The sequence below is a fragment of the Xyrauchen texanus genome, chromosome 25, assembly GCF_025860055.1.
Source record: "Xyrauchen texanus isolate HMW12.3.18 chromosome 25, RBS_HiC_50CHRs, whole genome shotgun sequence".
Lineage (NCBI taxonomy): Eukaryota > Metazoa > Chordata > Actinopteri > Cypriniformes > Catostomidae > Xyrauchen > Xyrauchen texanus.
Window position 1 is genome coordinate 18,154,265 of NC_068300.1, and position 20,895 is coordinate 18,175,159.

The 20,895-nt window shown below is 38.2% G+C and overlaps 1 protein-coding gene across 1 annotated transcript; it reads left to right on the forward strand.

Annotated features, from left to right (window-relative positions):
* Positions 1 to 2,218: 2,218 nt before the first annotated feature.
* LOC127618902 (activin receptor type-1B-like) lies at positions 2,219 to 20,780 on the forward strand. The gene is made up of 9 exons (XM_052091601.1): positions 2,219 to 2,384; positions 14,920 to 15,162; positions 15,288 to 15,548; positions 16,273 to 16,503; positions 16,629 to 16,796; positions 16,902 to 17,058; positions 17,227 to 17,351; positions 17,670 to 17,800; positions 18,607 to 20,780. Exons 1-9 carry the CDS (start codon positions 2,294 to 2,296, stop codon positions 18,730 to 18,732), a joined length of 1,533 nt encoding a protein of 510 aa, XP_051947561.1. The 5' UTR covers positions 2,219 to 2,293; the 3' UTR covers positions 18,733 to 20,780.
* Positions 20,781 to 20,895: the final 115 nt, after the last annotated feature.

Here is a 20,895-nt window from a genome sequence, read left to right on the forward strand (position 1 = left end):
CTATCTTCTGTGACATTTTTACAGTGCATGACCCATTCCAGATGTCTTTGTTTGGAAAATCGGATATGAACGCCCAGTTCAAATATGTAGATACATTTAAAAAATTGATAGATATGACCCCACTTTACAGACAATAGACAGACAGGGACGAGATTATGTAGTCAAGCAAAGGCAAAGAGGTTAATGGTAACAATAGAGGTTTAATACTCTGTAGGCCACAACTCTAAATGCATTGTATTTGACCCTTGTCTTGAGAGCAACTTGAAAGGAATCTTTGTGTAATTAGATTATGTCTTCAACATAATTTCTTATGTATCCATAAGGCTTAATACACCATCTCAGTAGTAGAGGATCCTCTTGTGTCATGTGGCCATTAAGAGGACAAAGACGAGTGCATCAGATGTCTCTTTATTCCACAAAATTAAAATCACAAGTTTCCCTCTGCCCTGCTATTTAGAGTATGTAAACATCCTGAGGTCCTAGCAAAAAGCAAGAACGTTCCTATAGGAATGCATTCAACTTCTTTCCATAAGGACACAGTTTTGTTTTTCATCATAAAGAGCTTTTTCATACAAGGACTTTGTTAATATAATTTTTTTGTAATCAGTGATTTGTTATTGAGGGTCTCTAAAGCTTAACCCATGCTGTGGTTTTTTTGTGGGAGTGCTGATTGCTTTCCGGGCTACTCACAGGGGTTCTGTAAGCTCCTTTGGATCGCACACATCGCACAATGTGGCTTTTGCTCCAGAGTAAGATTTAAAGCTAAAACACTCCCTGCTGGAGCACTACAAAGGTGAGAGCAAACCTACCAGTCTCATACTTGACATATAGGGTAAAAAACTGCAGATCTCAATCTGCCCCCTGCCTTCTGAAGTCAGAGAAGTCCCTTTCAAGATAAAGAAAACACAATTTTGGTGCCTTCCCTGTTGAGATCTCTTCTTTAACTCTCATTTTCTGTTGAGATTGTTAACACTTTACAATAAGGTTCCATTTGTTAACATTAGTCAATGCACTATGAACTAACATGAACTAAGACTGAACAATTGTATTTTTATTAACTATCATTAACAAAGATTCATAAATACTGTAAACAATATATTGTTGTTTTTTTATGATACCTAATGCATTAACTAAGGTTAATGAATGGAAACATATTGTAAAGTTAATTAATCAAAACTCATTAAGCAGTTAGTTTTGAAGATTAAACCCATCTGTGGTTTCAGAAAGGGGACACAAACGTTTCATAAAGGTGACTGTTATCCAATGTTGTTTCCAATCATGTTGTTTCATACGGGTTGATGTATATAAGTATGTGATATGAAGAAACAGTTATGAGAAATGCATGTGATTCTCTGATAAGTACAGCACTGTGCAAACGTTTTAGGCACTTGTGAAAAATGTTGCATAGTGAGGATGTCTTCAAAAATTATGCCATAATTAGTTTTCATTTATCAATTAACATCATACAAAGTACAGTAGCCATTAAAAAAGCTACATCATTATTGGATGTGGCAACCTTTGCCTTCAAAATAGCACCTATTCTCCTAGGCACACCTGGACACAGTTTTTCTTGATTGGATGTTCCAAGCTTCTTGGAGAATTTGCCACAGTTCTTCTATCTTTTCAGGCTGTCCCAATTGCTTCTGTCTCTACATGTAATCCCAGACAATGCCATCTGTTGCAGGGCTCCCTGTTCTTCTGTTCTATTCTATTTGCAAAAGAAATGTTTGGGAGTCTAAAATGTATATTTCCAATTGACACACTAAAGCTAAAGATATAAATAACCATCTTAAGACACATGTTTTTTCTTCTTCTTAAGTGCCTAAAACTTTTGCACAGTACTGTCTATGAGAAAAGTATATTTTATGACCTTGCTTGTTATAAAGAGATGCTTCAAAATTAAACAAAATATTCCCAGGATGTGGATTATTTCCCCATTTTAGTGGTTTAAACATTTTTGAAAGGTACTCATTTCAGTTCATTTGTCAATGTTAAGGCCACAAGCTAACTGTTTGTGGTATAAAATACCACATTGAATAAATACAAAAACAATCTTGACGAGACCTTAACTGCATCCTGGACATGACCATCATGCCAATTCACAAATTAGTCCTTGTAAAGAGACATTTCCCCACAACAAAGCAGCCAAGGAGTGGAGCCCTCCCCTTTAAAACTGGGCACACCCCTTTAACCCACTATTGTATATCACAGCCTGACAGGCAGTGTATGGTTGGTTTGTGGTTTTGTTGGAAGTCTTGCTCGCTTATCAATATCACACACTACAAATGCATTAATGCAAAGAGATGGGAATCTTGCAGTCATGTTTCTGCGACGAACTACTGTAGCGCTGCTCGCCCTGTGTGGATTTATAACGATCGGCGATGGTGAGTCGAGTGTTTGTATGTGTGTCACCTCTCTCAGTGTGTAGGCTATTTATTTATTTGAGAGGCTGCTGGTGTGTGGAGAGTGTGGCCAGGCTGCTGGAAGGGGCAGCCTGACGCTCATCATGGCGCTGTGTCTGGGACACGTTCTCGTTCATTTATCACCGTAGCGCTTATTTCGTAATTAATCTCGTCTTTTAGATGAGTCGTTTTATCATAATGTTATTGACTATTATTAGGAATGAATTGCGCACGAGCGTTTGTTGTCCCTTGTGTAGTGAATCCGTGTGGCCAAACTCACTCCGATCACCGTCTTTAGATGGTTTACATTGCCCTGATTTTTACAAATGTTTTAAGTTTTTTTTTATTCTTGTGTATATATTTTTGTAATGTGCGGTAGGTCTGTTCCTTTCAAAAAATATATATTTTTCAAGCTTTCGTTAAATAAACCTTAAAATGTCCTGGTCGTATTTAACTCAAAATAAATTCTAAAGAAATACAAAATGAAATGTTGCATGTTTGCAAGAAAATGAAGCATACACTTAGGACCATTGAGAGAAAATGATTTTCACAACACTTAAATTAATAGGCCCTATTCCTGGTTCAATGCAAGTTAAGCTCAATTAATCAACAGCATTTTTGATTGCCACCAAAAATTATTTCTACTCGTCACTCTTTTTCTTAAAAAAAAAAAAAAAAGGGCAGAAATCTGGGTTCTTGTCAGGCACTTACAATGGAATTGAATGTGGCCAAAAAATACTCACCGTTTCAAAACTAAAGCCACAAGATGTAAACAACATGATTTTAGTGTGATAAAATCACTTACTAACCTTTTCTGTGTACAGTGATATCCAATTATACAACTTTGTTGCATGACGATGTAATGCAAACCCTGTAGTCTTGCAAAAAACGTCGATACAAACATTTTAACAGCTCGAATAGTTTTAATATAAAAACTATTGCAAGTGCTTTTATAAAATTATAAGTGGAACATTTTTGCCTTAAACCCTCAAAAAATTGGTCCCATTCACTTCCATTGTAAATGCTTTACTGTAATTTTTTTTTTCTTCTTTTTTTAAAGGTGGGACAAGAAGAAAATATTATTTCTGATTATTAACATAAATGCGAAAAATGCTGTTGATTGATCTTGTACTGAATATTACTTTAAGCACATTTAACCCCCCAATTCTCATTATCTTAACGTGTCCGGACATTACTTTTCTTATTCTCATGGTTTTAATGATGATTCTCATTACCATAACACAGATGTATTTTACGGTATTACAGTGAAAAAGATGTTGTTGTACAGTGTATCCTGATAGCACACGTGCATCACCCAGACACCTATTAATGTGTGTGTTTACATCTGGAAGACAAATTTGTAATGTTGTTGTAGAAGACATAATTCAATAAGTATGTCTCGGATGTCAATTAGACATTCAGCAGATGTCTGACATTTAAGATTTAGATTTAGAATGTTTGTTTGTAAATTTAATTTAGATTTTTAAGATGTTTATCAGATGTTAATTAAATTGTAATGCTTTCCAGATGAAAAGATCTGAAACAGACATCTCTGAGACATGCCCCCCCCCCAAGAGAGTACTAATATGTTGTGTAAATACCAACTTGTCGCGGTAATAAGAATATATTAATGACCATCTTTTGTCACATTTGCTATAATAATAATTGGGGAGTAAAATGTGCAACTGTCATGAAAATAATGTCACAATGTAAAAATCTTAAAAATAACCTTCTTTTATATGCAAAATGTAACTTATTTTGTTTGTTTCTTTTGATTTTGGAGTTAAATGGTACCAATACTTTTTCTTGACTGGTTTCATGAGAATCACCCCATAAAATATTACAGCACAGAGGCAAATTTAAGTCATAACTATGGTACATTTTGAGGTAAACTGTTGCCTGTCAAAACAAGCAGGCGCTAACTCAACAAATGACCTCCAGTATTTCACAGAGCTTCACAGATCTGACGTCACAATGAATGAGATAAATGTTGCAAAGCTGACGTTAAACATGCAACTACAACCTACGGTTCATGGTGTTTCACACATTGAGATATTTAAAATCCACACACGCGATAAGATGTCTTAAATAGAACAGAGCTTATTTATAGTGTTAGCTTATGCCATAAATGTTGTTTTCAGTCTCTTGTTTGCTGTTGCATACTCTCATGTTCACATGAGTAGTATCCCATCACTGAGAATAGTGTTTTTTGGCTGGCAAGACCAGTCCCCACTGACCCAATTGGACTAGGAAATGTTGCCATCTCACTTTGGTAATAGTGAAGATTAATGACAAAGGATAACCCAACTTAAGTTATCATTTATTACATTTAGATGGTTACTGCTTCCAGAGAATTGAATTTGTGTTTAATAACCCCTGGCAAGCACATCTCTGTTGTAGAGTGGAATGGGAAGCTGGCCATTTAAGACTGAAGTCAGATTTGGAGTCTGGTCCTTTGTAATGGAAATGTGGCCAAGAGCCCTATTCAGTGGCCTGTCAAAGGGAGTCTGCCTTTCTTTTGTATAGTTAAACTGATGGTCGTTACATCCACAGCACAAATAAACATGTCTGTGATTGAAAGGCACAGCAAGATAACAGTTTGTGCCTGGAAACACTGGATTTTCTGCATTACATTATCTGTACAAAACTTTGTGGTATTGGTGTTCTGATGATATTTGCGTGTAGACAAAAGATGTTTGTTTAAATCTAAGTCACCTTCTTGAGACACTAAAGCATGTTTATAACTAGAATGATAATGAGGTTTTCAGTGAGGCCAGTGTGGATTTGTCATGATCCACTCGTTAAAATATGAATGTTTCCTCCTGTTGCTACTTGCTACACTTAGGGCATATCGAGGAAGAGGGTGTAATGAAATTTAACAGCAGGGACCATTTCCATTTGACTTTTTAAAAAAGGTTTTGCAATTTGTGGTTTCTAATTGGTGACTCGTCATTTTCTGGAAAGCATTCGTGAAAGGTTGTGATGCACAAAATACTTCCAAACACTTAATCGGAAAGAATAAACTGACAGATCCCACTCGTAGTTGTAAGTACTGGGCCAGCTCAATGTCAGACATGACAGTGTGTGGATTGTTGTGCGAGAGGCGCCTTCAGGCTGCCAGTGACGGGTTTGCACAGCTGCCGGTAGTTGGATACAGACTGTGGAAATGGAACAGATTGGTGTCTCCAGCCATGTTATGGTAATTATTCCAATGAGGTGGTGAAATCAGGGAATCTAAGTCTATTCAGGCCCTCTTTTCTTGTTGGAGAGAGTATGTCTGATTGGTCTCTGAGTAAGTTTGTTATCTGAACTAATGTTTTTAGTTTTTAATTTATTAATTTTTTTCAGATAAACTGGTATGTTGTGAATTTTCAAGCTCCTAGATGTCCGTGTGATGCTTTTCACAGGCCTGTGTGAGAAAACAACAGCAACGTGATATGGGCACTGTGAGTTAGGCAGACAGCCGTGAGGCAGGGTGCGTCTCTTTCAACCTATTCCAAAAAAATATATATTTTACAAGTGATTCATTGGCTTACAAGAAATGATTATGGGTGTGTTTGACTTCTCCATGATAGTAGTGCCATAGTTGAAAATGTGTGTAAGCAAGTTTTTTTTTTTTCCATCATATTGTTGTAGTTGTAAAAGTAGTATTTTTGCAGTTCTAGCTGTTCACTTAAGATAGTTCACTCAAAAATGAAAATTATGTCATTGCTTTCTCACCCTTATGACATTCAAAACCAATATGCTGTTATTTTCTTAGTGTAACAAAAAGGAAAAAAAATACAAAATAAAATCTTTACTTCGCTTTTGGCTTAGTAAAGTAAAATGTTCATTGGACTAATGGCTGTAAAATTCCAAAAAGGCCAAAAACACCATAAAAGCACAAAAAGGTAGCATAAAAGTGGTCCATGTGACTCATGCACTATATTCTAAGTCTTTTGATGCCATATGATGGCTTTTTGTAAGGAACAGACCAAAGCTCATGTCTATCCTATGTCCACAAACAGATAAAAAAAAATGGCATGTCAATGCAATTGGTTCTTGGGCGTACTTCCAAATCTGTCATGCCATTTTTGGATTCTGGACACAAAGATCCAGTTTACACCTAGTGTTAAGATACTTCTAGGGTGGTCCGATCAAATGTGGTCAGCCCTAAATACAGGCCTAAGCAGGGTCTAAAATGTTTTTTGATCGGATGACAAAAAAAACCACACGAAAACCAGAAGTAAATAGTGTCAATATACCGTACAGCAATGGTCCGTATTAACTTTATTTGTATGAAAATGTCTGCTTAAAGATTCTTCAAAAATGTAATCAGCTGTGTTCCATGAAAAACAAAATAAAAGCATATATAATATTTGTTGTCTTGAACCATATAACTCTAAGCTTGTATTGTGAATGCGGGAAGGAACAGACGTTTGAAGCCCATATAACAGGAGGGCTCCAGGTGCTGTGAGCGTAGTGTTATGGAAATGAAAGGGAGCACATTAGGCCATATTTTGCATGTGTGTGTGCTTGTATATAAGATCAGAGCAGGAAAGTGTACAGCATAAAGAGATACTGTATGTAGGTTCATAGGGAGGGTGTGTGCGTGCAAGCGTATGTCTGGCGAGGCTAGCTGCTGGGGTTGAGTCCACGGTCACAGCAGACTACGGTTGCTCTCTGCTTCATTAATGACCTCACTAATGACCTGAATGGCTGGCAGACAGTGCCGATTGTACTCCCAGACAGACGCTTGTGTGAGCTACAATTGCAGGGCTGTGATAGAAATAGTAGCTAGAGTTTTTATTTATTGATTTTTTTTTTTTTTTTTTTTTTTTAAATATATATAATATATATATATTAGTTCACCCAAAATGTATATTCTGTCATCATTTACTCCCCACTCCTGTCATTATATAACCATATGAATTTTCTTTTTCTGGAACACATGAGAAATTTTTAAGAATGTTGCCACTGTTCCTTTTTCCATACAGTGAACATTATGCCTAACGTCTCTTCTTTTTTTAAAGTAACAACATGTGAGTAAATTATGAATTTTAAAGTGAACTATTCCTTTAAAAACAATGTAGACTTATCATAATTAGGGATGTGCGTGAGTAATGAACTACACGTTCAGCTTTAAATATTCGACTAGTGAAAACACTGTTTGAATATCACAGTTTGATTGTGCTTTGTGCTCTTGCCTGCCCTAGGCAACAATAAAACTGCTTCTCACACCTAAAGCTTGCAATTACAACTCAATGCATTGGTTGGCGCTGTTGATGCATGAGATTGTTAAAGGTGTAGTTCACCCAGTAATAACATTCTTGTGTTTGTAATGCAAAAGACGACATGGAATGCATTCTTCTGTGTGTGACCGCAACTGTTTTTTGTCAGTTTAGAATCTTGATGTTGTTGTTCATGCATAGTGCTATTTGTTTAAGAAGAAAAACAGGTTGAATGTTGAACTTCAAATCTAAAATTATATTTTTTTTTAATGTGGTAAGAGTACTAGACTACTATATTATTGAAATGGCCAGCCCTAATCATAATAATTGTATTATATACACTGCGAAAGTTCATGAGTTTATTGTGTGTTAATGAGTTTGAACTGATATGTGATGACTTTACTATTATCCTAACATGTGTAAAATAGTAAAAAAAATAAAGTTGTCCAAACATTTAGTATTGGTAATGTAATTAATTACATACATTTAGATAAGAGTATTGATTTCTTTAGATGTATAGATTTCTGTATTGTTTGTAAATGCTTCTTATGTTTTCCAAAGAGAGTAAAGAGCCTAATTATTATTGTATAGCCTAGAATGAAGTGGTTTGAGGCTGCTGCCTGTAGAAATGGAGAAAGCTCTGTAGATTCAGGGTTTTGGGGGGAAAGAGGTTTCTACCTCCGGAGCAGATGAGTAATTTGACCAGTAAGGGTACTGAAGAAGCTCCCCTTCCTTGCACTGCATTGATTTTGTGAGTGCATGAGCATGTACTTCAATATGTGTTTTAGAGTGCATGTTTGCGAGTGTCTTTGTGGCGTCAGCATGTCTTAATCAGCTCCCTGTCTGGGTGCTCGATGGATCTCATTTCAGCCCTGTGCATCTTGGGTAACTGCACTCTCTGTCTGCCTGTTCTCAGTTGCCCCTGACATCCTGCTCACCTAAGCAGACCGAGAGGAGGATGATGGGCTTTTGTTATCTAGAGGAGGTGAAGCAAGATAATGCCTACAACAAGAGATGAGCGCTGGTTTTGCCATCCATTTGTAATTGATACGAGATGACTGGTTTTGTCACAGGGGGTAATATTTGCTTCCAAGTGTTTAAACCACAAACTCTGTGAGCTGTTGAAGTAACAGCTAACCCAACATACTCATCCATATTGTTCCAAACACTTATTTCTTCTGTGGAATACCAAAAAAAAAAAAAAAAAAGATGTTAGGCAGAATCAGTCCGCATCCTTTTCCACACAATGAAAGTGAGTGGTGGCTCACTGAGGCTGCCGGTGCCTCACATTTAGGCTAACATCTACATTTGTGTCATTACAGGTTTTGAACAATATGAGGGTTTGTAAATGACAGATTTGGAAATTGGAAGTTACACTTTAAGATTGTGAGATTTGTATTCCATAGACATGGCTGTAGTCACAGTGCCAAATAATGTGAAGTTTTTGTGGCTTCATCACTGACCAAATATTTCTCCCATGAGTCTGCCTCTGATCAGCCAAGCACACTGTTAATGGAAACTATTTCATTCACGCCTTGCCACAATGGTTTTCATTTCCTGTCTGAACAAGTAAGAAATGATAGGAACTTCACACTGGCAGTGAGATTTTGGTGCCGTCCTTGACTGAATTCCCCTTTTCTTTTGGGTTAAACCAAGTCTAGACTAGGTTTTAAGGACTATCACATCTAGTCTCTTGGCCAAAATCCTGTCGCAGCTGGGCGTTCTGTAAGTCGCCCTCTCACCCCTCTGTTACTTCGCTCTGCCCTGTCCTTGAATGTCTGTTTCACCAACAGCTCTTAAAAGCATTTCAGGGGAGTCCACTGCCCCCCGAGCCACTAAAACAGTAACTTCCCCCATCCTCCTCCACACACACCCCACCCTTTGTCCAGACACAGTCTGCTCAATCCCTCCTCATGTCCCCCTAATCTCCACACAAAGAGCCAGTGTTAGGCCACCAATTATGTGCCTACAAGAGCGTGTTTGGCCCAAACCATTTGCAATCCCTCACCACAGGTTTGGAGCCATGCATGCCATGAAATTGTACTTATTTTTTTGTTATGTTGACTAGCTTTGCAGGTGAAAAGCTGGAAATATCAGGGAATTGTGCTTGCAAGGCTTGAAAAGTCAGGGAAGTGTGTACAATCTCATAGTCATCGAAATATATATTCTTGTAGTTTCTCAAATATTTAAAATATATAATAAAATATTTAGCTGGTTGGATATTGCCCTTGTGAGTGCTTGTCTAGCATAAAACTTGCCCTCAAACCATTGGGATAACATCATTCTGTCCACTGATGGTCTTACTGGAGACATTGGCGCACTAATAAGCACAATGTTAAATAATGAACTACTACTAGTAAGTAACCATCTAAATATATTAGTTTCAAACTGTGGTACCCTACATGCCAATGGAAATATATCCAGCAAAAAAAATCCTCCTCCAGTAATCATAAATGACTTGACTAACACTGGCAAGTAAAAATATGTGAACTCTTTGGAATTACCTGCATTTATGAGTAAATTCGTCTGTTTGGATCTTCATCCAAGTTACAATAATAAACAAACACAATCTATTTAACTAATAGCTCACTAATTATTGTATTTGTCTTGTACATAATGAATATATCATTCAAACATTCACAATGTAGGTTGGAAAATGTATGTTAACCCCTAGGCTAATGACGTCAACAAAAGCATATTAGAGTCAGGAGTTGACAAACCTGGCATCCAATTAATGAATTGAGATCAGAGGTGTGGGTTAGAGTTACTTTGACTTAGAAAAATAACTCAAACATTTTGAGTATGCCATTCAGAAGAAGCATCTGATGACGTGGACCATGCTTCGCAAAAGAGATCTCGGTAGACCTACGATCATGAATTGTTGCTTTGCATAAAGTTGGAAAGGGTTCCAAAGTTTTCGGAGAGCTTAGATATTCATCTGTCCACAGTTAGACAAATTGTCTATAAATGGAGGTGATTTAGTACTGTGGCTACTCTTGCTAGAAGTGGCCGTCCAGCCAAGATGGCTTATAAGGCACTCTGCAGAATGCTCAGTGAGGTAAAAAAATAAATAACCCTAGAGTGACAGCTGGAGACTTGAAGGAATCATTGGAGCTGGTTAACATCTCTGTTCATGAGAGTCTACTATACGGAAAACATTAAACAGGCATGTTGTCCATAGCAGGGCACAACAATGGAAGCTGCTGCTTTCCAACTAAAGCATTGCTGTGTGCCTGAGGTTTGCCAAAGACCACCTTGACACTCCACAATGCTTGTGGAGAAAAAAAAAAAGCACATCAACTGATGAAACTAAGTTTGAATTGTCTGGGAACAACACACAGCCCTACTTGTTGTGTAGAAAGGGCACCATATACCAACATAAAAACATCATCCCAACTATAAAATACAGTGGAGGGAGCATCTTGAATTTAGGCTTTTTTGCTGCTTCAGGCCTGGACCACTTGCCATCATCAAGATATCCTACAGGACAATGTCAGCGTGGTTGTGTGCCAACTGAAGCTCATAAGAAGTTGGGTGATGCAGCAGGACAATGACCATAAACATTGAAGTAAATCCACTACAGAATGGCTTCAGAAAAAGAAAATCCAACTTTTGGAGTGGCCCAGTCAGAGCCCTGACCTTAACCCATGAGAGATGCTGTGGAATGACCTCAAGAGAGCCATTCACATCAGACATCCTAAGAATAAGGCTGAGCTGAAGCAATTTTGTATTTAATAATGGTTCAAACTTCCTTCTGAAAACTGTGCAGGTCTAATCCGCAGCTACCAGAAACTCTCTTGTTTGAGGTTATTGCTGCCAAAGGAGGATTGACCAGTTATTAAATCCAAGGGTTCAATTACATTTTCCACAGCACTGTGAATGATTAATGGATTTGTTCAATATAGACGATAAGATTATAATTTCTTGTGTGTTCATTGTGTTTGTCTATATCTGTGACTGATGAAGATGAGAATATTTTATGACCAATTAATGCAGAAAACCAGCTAATTTCAAAGGATTCACATACTTTTTCTTGCCACTCTATAAGTTAATGATGCCAACTCTGGCATCATTAACTTGTGTTGTTCATGTCATATGGGTTTAGAACAACATGAGGATAAGTAAATGTAACGAGGTGGGCGTGGCCGGGCCATAACGATGGACATTAAACATTTTGTTGACTGCTCAGCCGGTTCCTGCTGCCTCCTTGCCATCATTACCTGTTACAGTAAATAATTTCAGTATTTTTACTTTTTGGTGAACTGCCTTTTAAGGTCATGGAAAAGTCAATTGGAAAACCATTAGTCAAAAAGCGAGGGAACCCTTTTGAAAGTTTTATTTTATTTGTTTTCATTTCAATTTTTTTACTAAATTGCTTGAATTGGATTTCAGGAAAGTAAGTTTAGTTCTGTGAGCAGACTTGCTTTTGACTATACGTGGCACTCAATTCATTAAAATTTATATATATCATCAGCCCTTGTCAGACATCATTTCGATCTCTGACATCATTTCGATCTCTGACATCATGTGTGTTGTTAGCATAAGTTTGGCATGTTGAAATGTTGGCCATAACCTTGTTTGCAACATGGAGAGGAAATATTGCATTGTAGATCAGATAAATTTTCATGAATAATACATGTATGTCCAGATCACTTTGTGCTTTCATGGCTTTGAGTTACTTTTTACATGCAAAACATACTACTGGTACATGAAAATGTTATTCAAAGCCATTTATGTAGCGTGCAATTGTGACGTCTTTGGTGTCTTTTATTGTTTGACAGAGACTTGACTGTTAAGTTTGGTTATCCTGTTTGTAATCGATATCTTTGTTTTGAGGCAATTATAGTACGGTAATTTGTTTAGCCCCCCCTCAGTTTCAGCGGGTGATTTAGTGATAACGGTTGAGCTCCATTAAAGCAACTATTAGTGGCTTATGGCACAGCACTGTTTTTCCCAATTTATCAGGGCCTGGTCACCTCTATGTAATCTGCAGGAAATTCCTTGTGCATGTGAACTTCAGTTGACTTGGATCTACTCCACTAGCTGTTACTGGCAGTGTACTTCTATGTCTGGTAGATCACAGCCTTTGAGAATTATAAAGAGCACACAAACATGCTCTTGCTCTTCCCCTCCCTTTATCTCTGACACTGACACATACACCAACATACAAGCTTACCCTTAAAATGCAAAGCTGACACTTGTTCAAAAGGGTGTGGTTTGGCCACTTGCACATCGTGAGTTTTGCAATAGATCTGAGTGTGATTAGTGAGTGCAGTGAGAGTAAGAATATGGGCTACGTCAACTTTTGAAAGCGCATTTCGAGACACCTGTGTTCTGTTATATTTTGGCGTGCATCTAGCTTTTTAACGCAAAAACGCACTTTGTCTGAACGGCCCCTACGTAGAGTTTCAATGTTTAAAAACGCATCTTAAAACACCTCATTCTGTTTCAGTTGTTGTGCTGCCTCTAGCTTTTAGTTTACGCAAGAACGTGTTCTGTCTGAACAGCCCCCTTAGAGTGTGTGTGTGTGTGTGTGTGTGTGTGTGTGTGTGTGTCAGAGGGTGTAAAAGGTAAAAACAGGATCTGCCTATAAAAGGCTTATACAAACATCAGAGGCCTGAACATGTGGGAAAAGCAAAAGAAAAGCAATGAAATGAGCGGAATAGAATAGAATTCTTGACAAGGAAGCATTGGCATTAAAGAGTGTTTTGTCCACCAGCGGCACTGTAGTGAGCGTCTGATGTCGTGTTATTTTAAAACCGGTGCAGTTTGTCTTAAGTGGCCTGCCATTGTATGTAGCTCTGGGCTGATAAAGCAGGGGACGCCAGTAAAGTGTTATAGCCACCCCTCGTGTCTTGACCTCGGTCACCGTCGTCATTCAGTGTATTCCAGCAGTGACTGTCCCTGCTTCTCGTATCCAGTCTGAATTTGTCTGACTCGCTGGAGAGACATGAAAATACACAATGGCGATGACAGTTCTAAAATGGTTACAAAAAGCGTGGCAGTGTTCATTCATGGTGTCTGACTTTTTGCATAGCCCTCAAGCTTAATGATGTTTATCTATGACCGCAGGCGATCATCATGTAGACAGTATGAAAATCCTCAAAACATCAATAACAAAACATTTCCATGGCAACAACATGTTTGTTTTGTTTTTTATGATACCATGCTAATACTATGTTTTGTTTGTTTTGTTTTTTTTTGGTCATGTACCATGATAGTACCATGTGTTTTTAGACATGGTGCCATGTTAATACAATTTTTTTTTTTTTTTTTTTTTGCCATGTACCAAAACATGCAATGTTTTTTGGACTTGTACCATGGTGTTATTTGGAGTACCTATTACATATCATATCTAATGATCTTGCGCATAATTTGTTCTGCTCATAATTGTTTCTGTACATTGTGTGATTGAACTGAACAGTTCAGTACAACAGTCTGTGAGGGTTTTCTGCTGATGTAAATGTGCTGCAGTGGGAGTCCAAATCAGGCAGTCCAGTGCCAGCTTCTGCTATACACAGTCTGTTTGGGTTCTTCTGCAGTGGAGGATTGGGTTTCATGTTATGCAGCTTGGTACCAAACAGCATTCTGCATGCAGTGCCTCTTGAGTTAAGTTGAAGTGATCCCCTATCTTTCTTTTGTTTTATGATTGCCCTCTGGTGGATATTTTAGGCCAGTACAGTTCACCTGAATCGTCACTCTGAAAGTGATTTAAATCTACAGTGTTTTTATATATATATATATATATATATTATTAGTGCAGTGAGTATATTAGTACATTTAGGGACCTATATTGAAGTGTTGTGTGTGGTTTTTTTTTTTTTTAAACAAGAAGCTATATAACACCATGAGTACTATCCAGTGCCATTCCCATTAATCTATATGGAAGTTGCTCTGCTGGCACAAGACTCCCTGAAAGTATGCAATTAGAAATGTGACATCTTTGCTCATGTGCGCTCAGTTCTGCATTCAGGTTTTTTCAGAGCCAATCAACCGAACTGTAAATGCCATGTGACTAATCACTCTGGGGCCACAGGAAAAGTCCCAAGCCCTTCACTAGCTACCATCCTGTGGTTGAGCGTCAAAGATGGCAGACAGGGAAAAGTTCTATAGTATAGTAAAAGTATACATAATATATTGAACATTTTAATGAAATATGTCAGAATCCATGGATACTTTTGAAAGCCTGTCAATGGAGAAAGATACTAGTTACAGTATCTATGAACAATGGCTAATGGGGCCATGCTTACCAGACACCTTGGTTATCTAGAGTCATATAGTCTTTAACCTCTCCTCTCTTTCTATAGCTCTTAAGTGTAATTGCACTGCTTGTGAGAAGACCGGTTATGTGTGCGAGACAGATGGGGCCTGCATGACTTCCACCTCTTTCATCAATGGTCAGGAGGAGCAGCATGTACGAATATGCCTGCCTCGTGTCAGCCTGCAACCACCGGGACAGCCCATCTACTGCCTGAGCTCCAAGGGCTTGCTCAACACACACTGTTGTTATACAGACTTTTGCAACAGCATTGACCTACAAGTGCCCAACGGTAGGTGAAATTGTCAATGTGTAACGGTCTCCAAGAAATACTATAAGTACCTTTTTCATTTGACGGTCTAGGCATGACTTAAACCAGAGTATGTTAACTTGTATTTTTACCCCTCTAACTTACAGGGGTTCCTGACGGTAACAGCTGGACAGGCTCAGGGGGCAGTTGGGGTCCAGTAGAACTGGTGGCGGTGATAGCAGGGCCAGTTGTCCTCTTCTGTCTGCTGCTTATCGTGGGAGTGTTTGTTTTCCAGCACCACCAACGGAACTACAACCATCGGCAGCGACTTGACAAGGAGGATCCATCTTGTGATCATCTCTACATGTCAAAAGACAAGACTTTACAGGACCTCATCTTTGATCTGTCCACCTCAGGTTCAGGCTCTGGTAAGTTACAACCGTCATCTTCTCTCTGTATGCCAGACAAGTGATTTAGATACGGTTTACACCTTGTATTAACATCTGTCTTGGGTGATCTGACCAGAAGTGCTCATGTGGGAAAGATCATCATTTACACTGCGTAGTAGTGTCTCCTTCAAGGGAAGGTACACTTTTTCTTCCAGATAGACTTCCAAGTTTTCACCTCAATGCAAACATAACCTTTTGATTGTAATACAGGGTTATTTTTATCTAGCTCCATGGCTGGGTCTGTATGTGTGGGGGTGGGGTTCTTTCCCACTTTTTCTCCAGTCAACCCAATATTTTTACACATTCTGTTCTGATTTTTCACAGAATTGTGTGGAATTTATTTACATTTATTTAAATGTGTTTAACAGAGATTAAGGCAAAGAAAAAAGAAAAGTAAAGAGCTTTTCCACATTTTTCAATGGAACAGCTAATTTTTGTTGTTGTCATTTTACATCTATACAACAGAATTTGGAGCAATTCATGAGAGACCATGAGAAGACAGTCTTTTAATGTTGTTTGGGATTAATTAGAACACATTTACACTAGCGTTTACACTACAGATGCATGTTTTGACTACCTCCGGCTGTGACTTGAGTGATTAGACTTGGTGACCATTTACACCTGTATTTAGTATCAGGTGAAAACCAGTGTCTTCATGCAAGAGCGTTTTTGCTTTTGCACTGATTAATTTTTGTCATTGCAGGTTTGCCCCTATTTGTTCAGCGAACAGTTGCCAGGACAATTGTACTGCAGGAGATCATAGGTAAAGGGCGTTTTGGGGAGGTATGGAGGGGGAGATGGAGAGGAGGAGATGTGGCTGTGAAGATCTTCTCGTCCAGAGAGGAGCGCTCCTGGTTCCGCGAGGCTGAGATTTACCAGACCATCATGCTCCGACATGAGAACATCTTGGGCTTCATTGCTGCTGATAATAAAGGTAGAATCCATCTCTCAGTGTACTGATCCAGATAAATATGTACTACGCTCACACATCAATAGTCTCTATCAAGCATCTAAGCCTGGTTCCTCTTAAATCTCTCCCAATTTTGGTCTGTTTCTTAGACAATGGCACGTGGACACAACTGTGGCTGGTCTCTGACTACCATGAATACGGCTCATTATTCGACTATCTCAACCACTATTCTGTTACAATTGAGAGTATGATCAAGTTATCGCTCTCAGCTGCCAGTGGACTAGCACATCTGCATATGGAGATACTGGGTACACAGGGTAAATACAAATTCATTTATTAGACACAAAAGACTGTGATCTGTAAGATCACTCAATTTCTGTTCTCACAAAACTGATCTAAACCATGACTGTCCCCTCCCACAGGGAAACCAGGCATTGCACATCGTGACCTCAAATCTAAAAACATCCTGGTGAAAAAAAATGGTACTTGTGCAATAGCGGATCTGGGGCTTGCTGTACGGCATGAGTCCATCACTGATACTATAGACATTGCTCCCAATCAGAGGGTTGGCACCAAAAGGTAAAACTACTGTTATGCAGTACAGATGCATTCTGAAACAACACATTATTGCACATGAAAGAAATGTAGTTTGGACTTTTCAGGATACAAATGGACTTTGCACAACAAATCTTGAAATGTATGTTTTTAATTATAAAATTTTATTCAGCATTACCTTATTTCTTTTAGATATATGGCCCCAGAGGTACTAGATGAAACAATCAACATGAAGCATTTTGATTCGTTCAAGTGTGCCGATATCTATGCTTTGGGACTAGTATACTGGGAGGTAGCACGACGGTGTAATGCTGGAGGTGAGATAAATGGAGAAGCTCCAAACTGCCTGCAAAGGTATAGGGAACTCCTAACTTAACCCTTTCCCTAACCTTAACTGTGTGTGGAAGTAATGCCCCCTTTTCCACCCACAGTATCTCAGGATCACATTAAACAATGTGGTTTTAAAACCCTTAATAATATCAGCGCTTTCCCATATAATTCTAATACAGTTGCTTTACATGGGCAGTAAATCTTAATCTTGATGGGAAGATTCTTTGCAAGGATTGAATTGAGCCATTCAAACAATAGATTTGAACTTGTCACCTTAAATATTGACTGGAATGTTTTTTTCACAGGCATACATGAAGATTACCAGCTCCCATACTATGATCTGGTGCCCTCCGATCCCTCCATAGAGGAGATGAGGAAGGTGGTGTGTGATCAGAGGCTACGACCAAATGTGCCCAACTGGTGGCAGAGCTATGAGGTAAATATTGACTATCAGCAAATGCCTGGTCAGCTTACAGCTTATTCTGGTCAAGAACCTCGCATTTAGACAGGAAGGCTCATATGACCAGCAGATAACATTGTGTCAAATCAGCTTAACAGAAAATTATGCTTTAACAGAAAAAGAAGCTGTAATATAGTCTTATGGATGAGTCTATTATATACAATAATAATGCAATAAGCCTCAAGAGTCTGAGTTACAGTGATTTAAACCCCATTTCCATTGTAAAGCTGAACCTCAAGTGGGTTATTTATTGTGTAATATGGTGGCAATAGCACTTATGAAAGACACCAATGTTCAATAAACGGTTAATTTTTATTATCCAAATAAACAAATCTTTGTCCAAGTAATATAGTTCATTATCCTAACTGGAGGCCCCATTTGTTTGTTGTTGCCCAGCAGTGTGGCACTTTAATATACCGCCCTGCGTGGGAAAATTGCAGTAACTACACATTTTGTCAAAATTGAATAATGACTGAAATTTCTAATGAGAATCTCCAAAGACTTTGATTTGTCCTGTGACAAATGGTTTTGGGTCAGCTATGCTCAGAAGAGAATGTGACAATTTGAACATCTATATGTGGCTGGACAATCACTTTCAGTGTTGGTGTAGTTACTGCAGTTTGCCTTTGCAGTCACCGGTATGCCTTTAAAGTCATTGACCGTGGCTTCCGAACTGTTCTCAATTCAATTGTTATTTTGCAGGCATACTTTTGTTTTGGCCTGACATTGAGGATACAGTATGAGAAACAATGCAAACTTTCATTTTTATTCTGTCTCGATAGGCACTGAGAGTGATGGGGAAGATCATGCGCGAATGTTGGTATGCCAACGGAGCTGCTCGTCTTACGGCTCTGCGGATCAAGAAGACTCTCTCTCAACTCAGTGTCCAAGAAGATGTTAAGATCTGAACTATGCGGCTATGCGGGAGACTGCAGATCCCTGCAGAGAACCATAAGTGAATAAAAAAAGACTTGAGCCAAAAGCAGCCTGCCAATTTTAGCCTTTTATTTTTTTTGAACCTTTTCAGGTTGTGACGAGGCCTACCTCATCAGACTAGACAAAACTACTGAGTGTCAGTCCATCCCAGCCCTGCTCCATTTCTCCACCTCTCCTCCTCTTTAACAGAGTTAACATTTCCAATCATGGATAAGCCTCCAACTGCTGATGTCAGCACAACCTCCCTCTAGTTTTTGTATTTTATTTTTTGGCAGGAATGACATTTGATCTGTGACAGGCAGTTTGTTTTGTTCACCTTTTTTACCACTTGAACGTTTTGTCCAAAATGAACTTTGCTGTGTGACGGACCTATTCAAAGATGTGTTTTGATTTCATTTAAGTTCATCCTCATTCACTAACATACTGTACATCATATCCCATCGTAAATATACAAGTATATATGTATAGTGCTCTACTGCTGTTGTGAGAATGTGAAAAATTTGGATAACACTGTTTCCTACTGTTACTAGCAACTCATGTAAAAAGCTAAGTGTAGCAAAGTAAAAAGGCATTGGAGTTCTTTGTTCTTGTTGAATAAATGCATTTTTGCAAGAGGAGCAGAAACTTGATTTGCTTCTGGCAAACATCAGTAAAAACCTGCCGACTGATTCATCTTCATGCAGCATTCGCTGAACTCAATCCATCAGTGTACAAATCTGTGTGTGTGTGGTGAATGCAATCCCTTTAAATGTTCATAGGGTGTGTGCTCACGAGTGTGTTTTATTTAATTGTTTTGGGTTTTCTAAATCTTTGTAAATGCTGTGGGATGGTAGTTTGCTCATGTTTAGTCATAACTTGAATTGCTCATTATCTAACACCAATTCTCTCAGTACTGGAAATATAAAAGTGTTTTTGGCGAAAGGAAGTTGTATAAGGAAAGTGATGAAAAATTGTACTCTCTCCAACTCTCTCATTTTAATGGGAATATTTAGTATGTTGTATTCCCAAAGGCTCTATAGGAGATGGGATGTTGGCATGTTAAACTGCACTGTTGTTTTAATGTTTGCTCTGCTCTGTCCATGGGATGAAGTAGTACCACTTTAGAAAACATATGTAAAGTATTGAAGTACAATATTGTTCTATTTGTCTGTATTTAAACACTTCTATTGCTCTGCTTTGCCATGAACAGTTTTCGTTCGAATTGTAATTTGAATGTACTACTTTCCGTCTAATTTCTGTGTTTTGACGAATCATTTAGACTGCATATAAACCGCAATATTTCATCATTAGCATATCCATTGAATACAAACTTAAAGCATTGTCTGCAACCATGTCACAGTCAGAAAGCTGCAAATGTTCAGACTGTTAGCTGGAATATTAGTTGCAATGTGTTACAGTAGGTGCAGATGACTAGACTATAGCAATAATTTTGGTATTAATGGTCTGAAATGACTTTCAATTAAAGGGTGTACAGAACTGTAAAAGGTCTGAGAGCAAGGGTCCTATGTTATGTGCAACATTTATAATATCTATGGCGATATATTGCAGAGTATGTTTGAGGACAGTAGCATGACACCATGAACTATTCTTTACACTTGAAATGAGAATGTCTAAATGTAACTATTCTGACTGAACTTTGTTTTGTCATGGTGCTCTACATCGTACACTGGTAATTCTGTCCTTAGAAATGCAATGATAGGAGAAATAATGTAGGCTATTTGTTTCCGCTGTTATTTATATTGTTTGCTATTTGTTCCTCTTCACTACTTTTTGCAATTGTGTGTATAAATATGTACTCAAACCTTTAATATGATGAGGAAAGACATTAAGACAATACTGAATGGTACAAGTTGCCACAGGAAATTGTCAAATGTTTGTCCATTTTAGTCCTGACAGTAGGAGTTCAAACTTGGTGGATGATGATTGCAGACTTCATGAGTTTTTGATCGTAATGTTCCAAGTGTGTTTTAAACATGTTGAAAACAAATCAACTTGACGATTAATGTACATAAACAGTATACAGTAATAAAGTTTTTTTTTCTTATCTTTGTTTCCAATAGCGTCAGGCTATTGACCGCTTTCTTTGAATGCTACTCAAAGTGAAATACGAAAACGGTTTCTAAGCTGGCAAATCA

Excerpts from the sequence above, each read along its gene's own strand:
- LOC127618902 (XM_052091601.1), top strand. The coding sequence starts at position 2,294 with ATGCAAAGAGATGGGAATCTTGCAGTCATGTTTCTGCGACGAACTACT. Across the intron at positions 15,549-16,272 it reads CACCTCAGGTTCAGGCTCTG|GTTTGCCCCTATTTGTTCAG; the intron begins GTAAGTTACAAC and ends TTGTCATTGCAG. Across the intron at positions 16,797-16,901 it reads GGAGATACTGGGTACACAGG|GGAAACCAGGCATTGCACAT; the intron begins GTAAATACAAAT and ends CCCCTCCCACAG.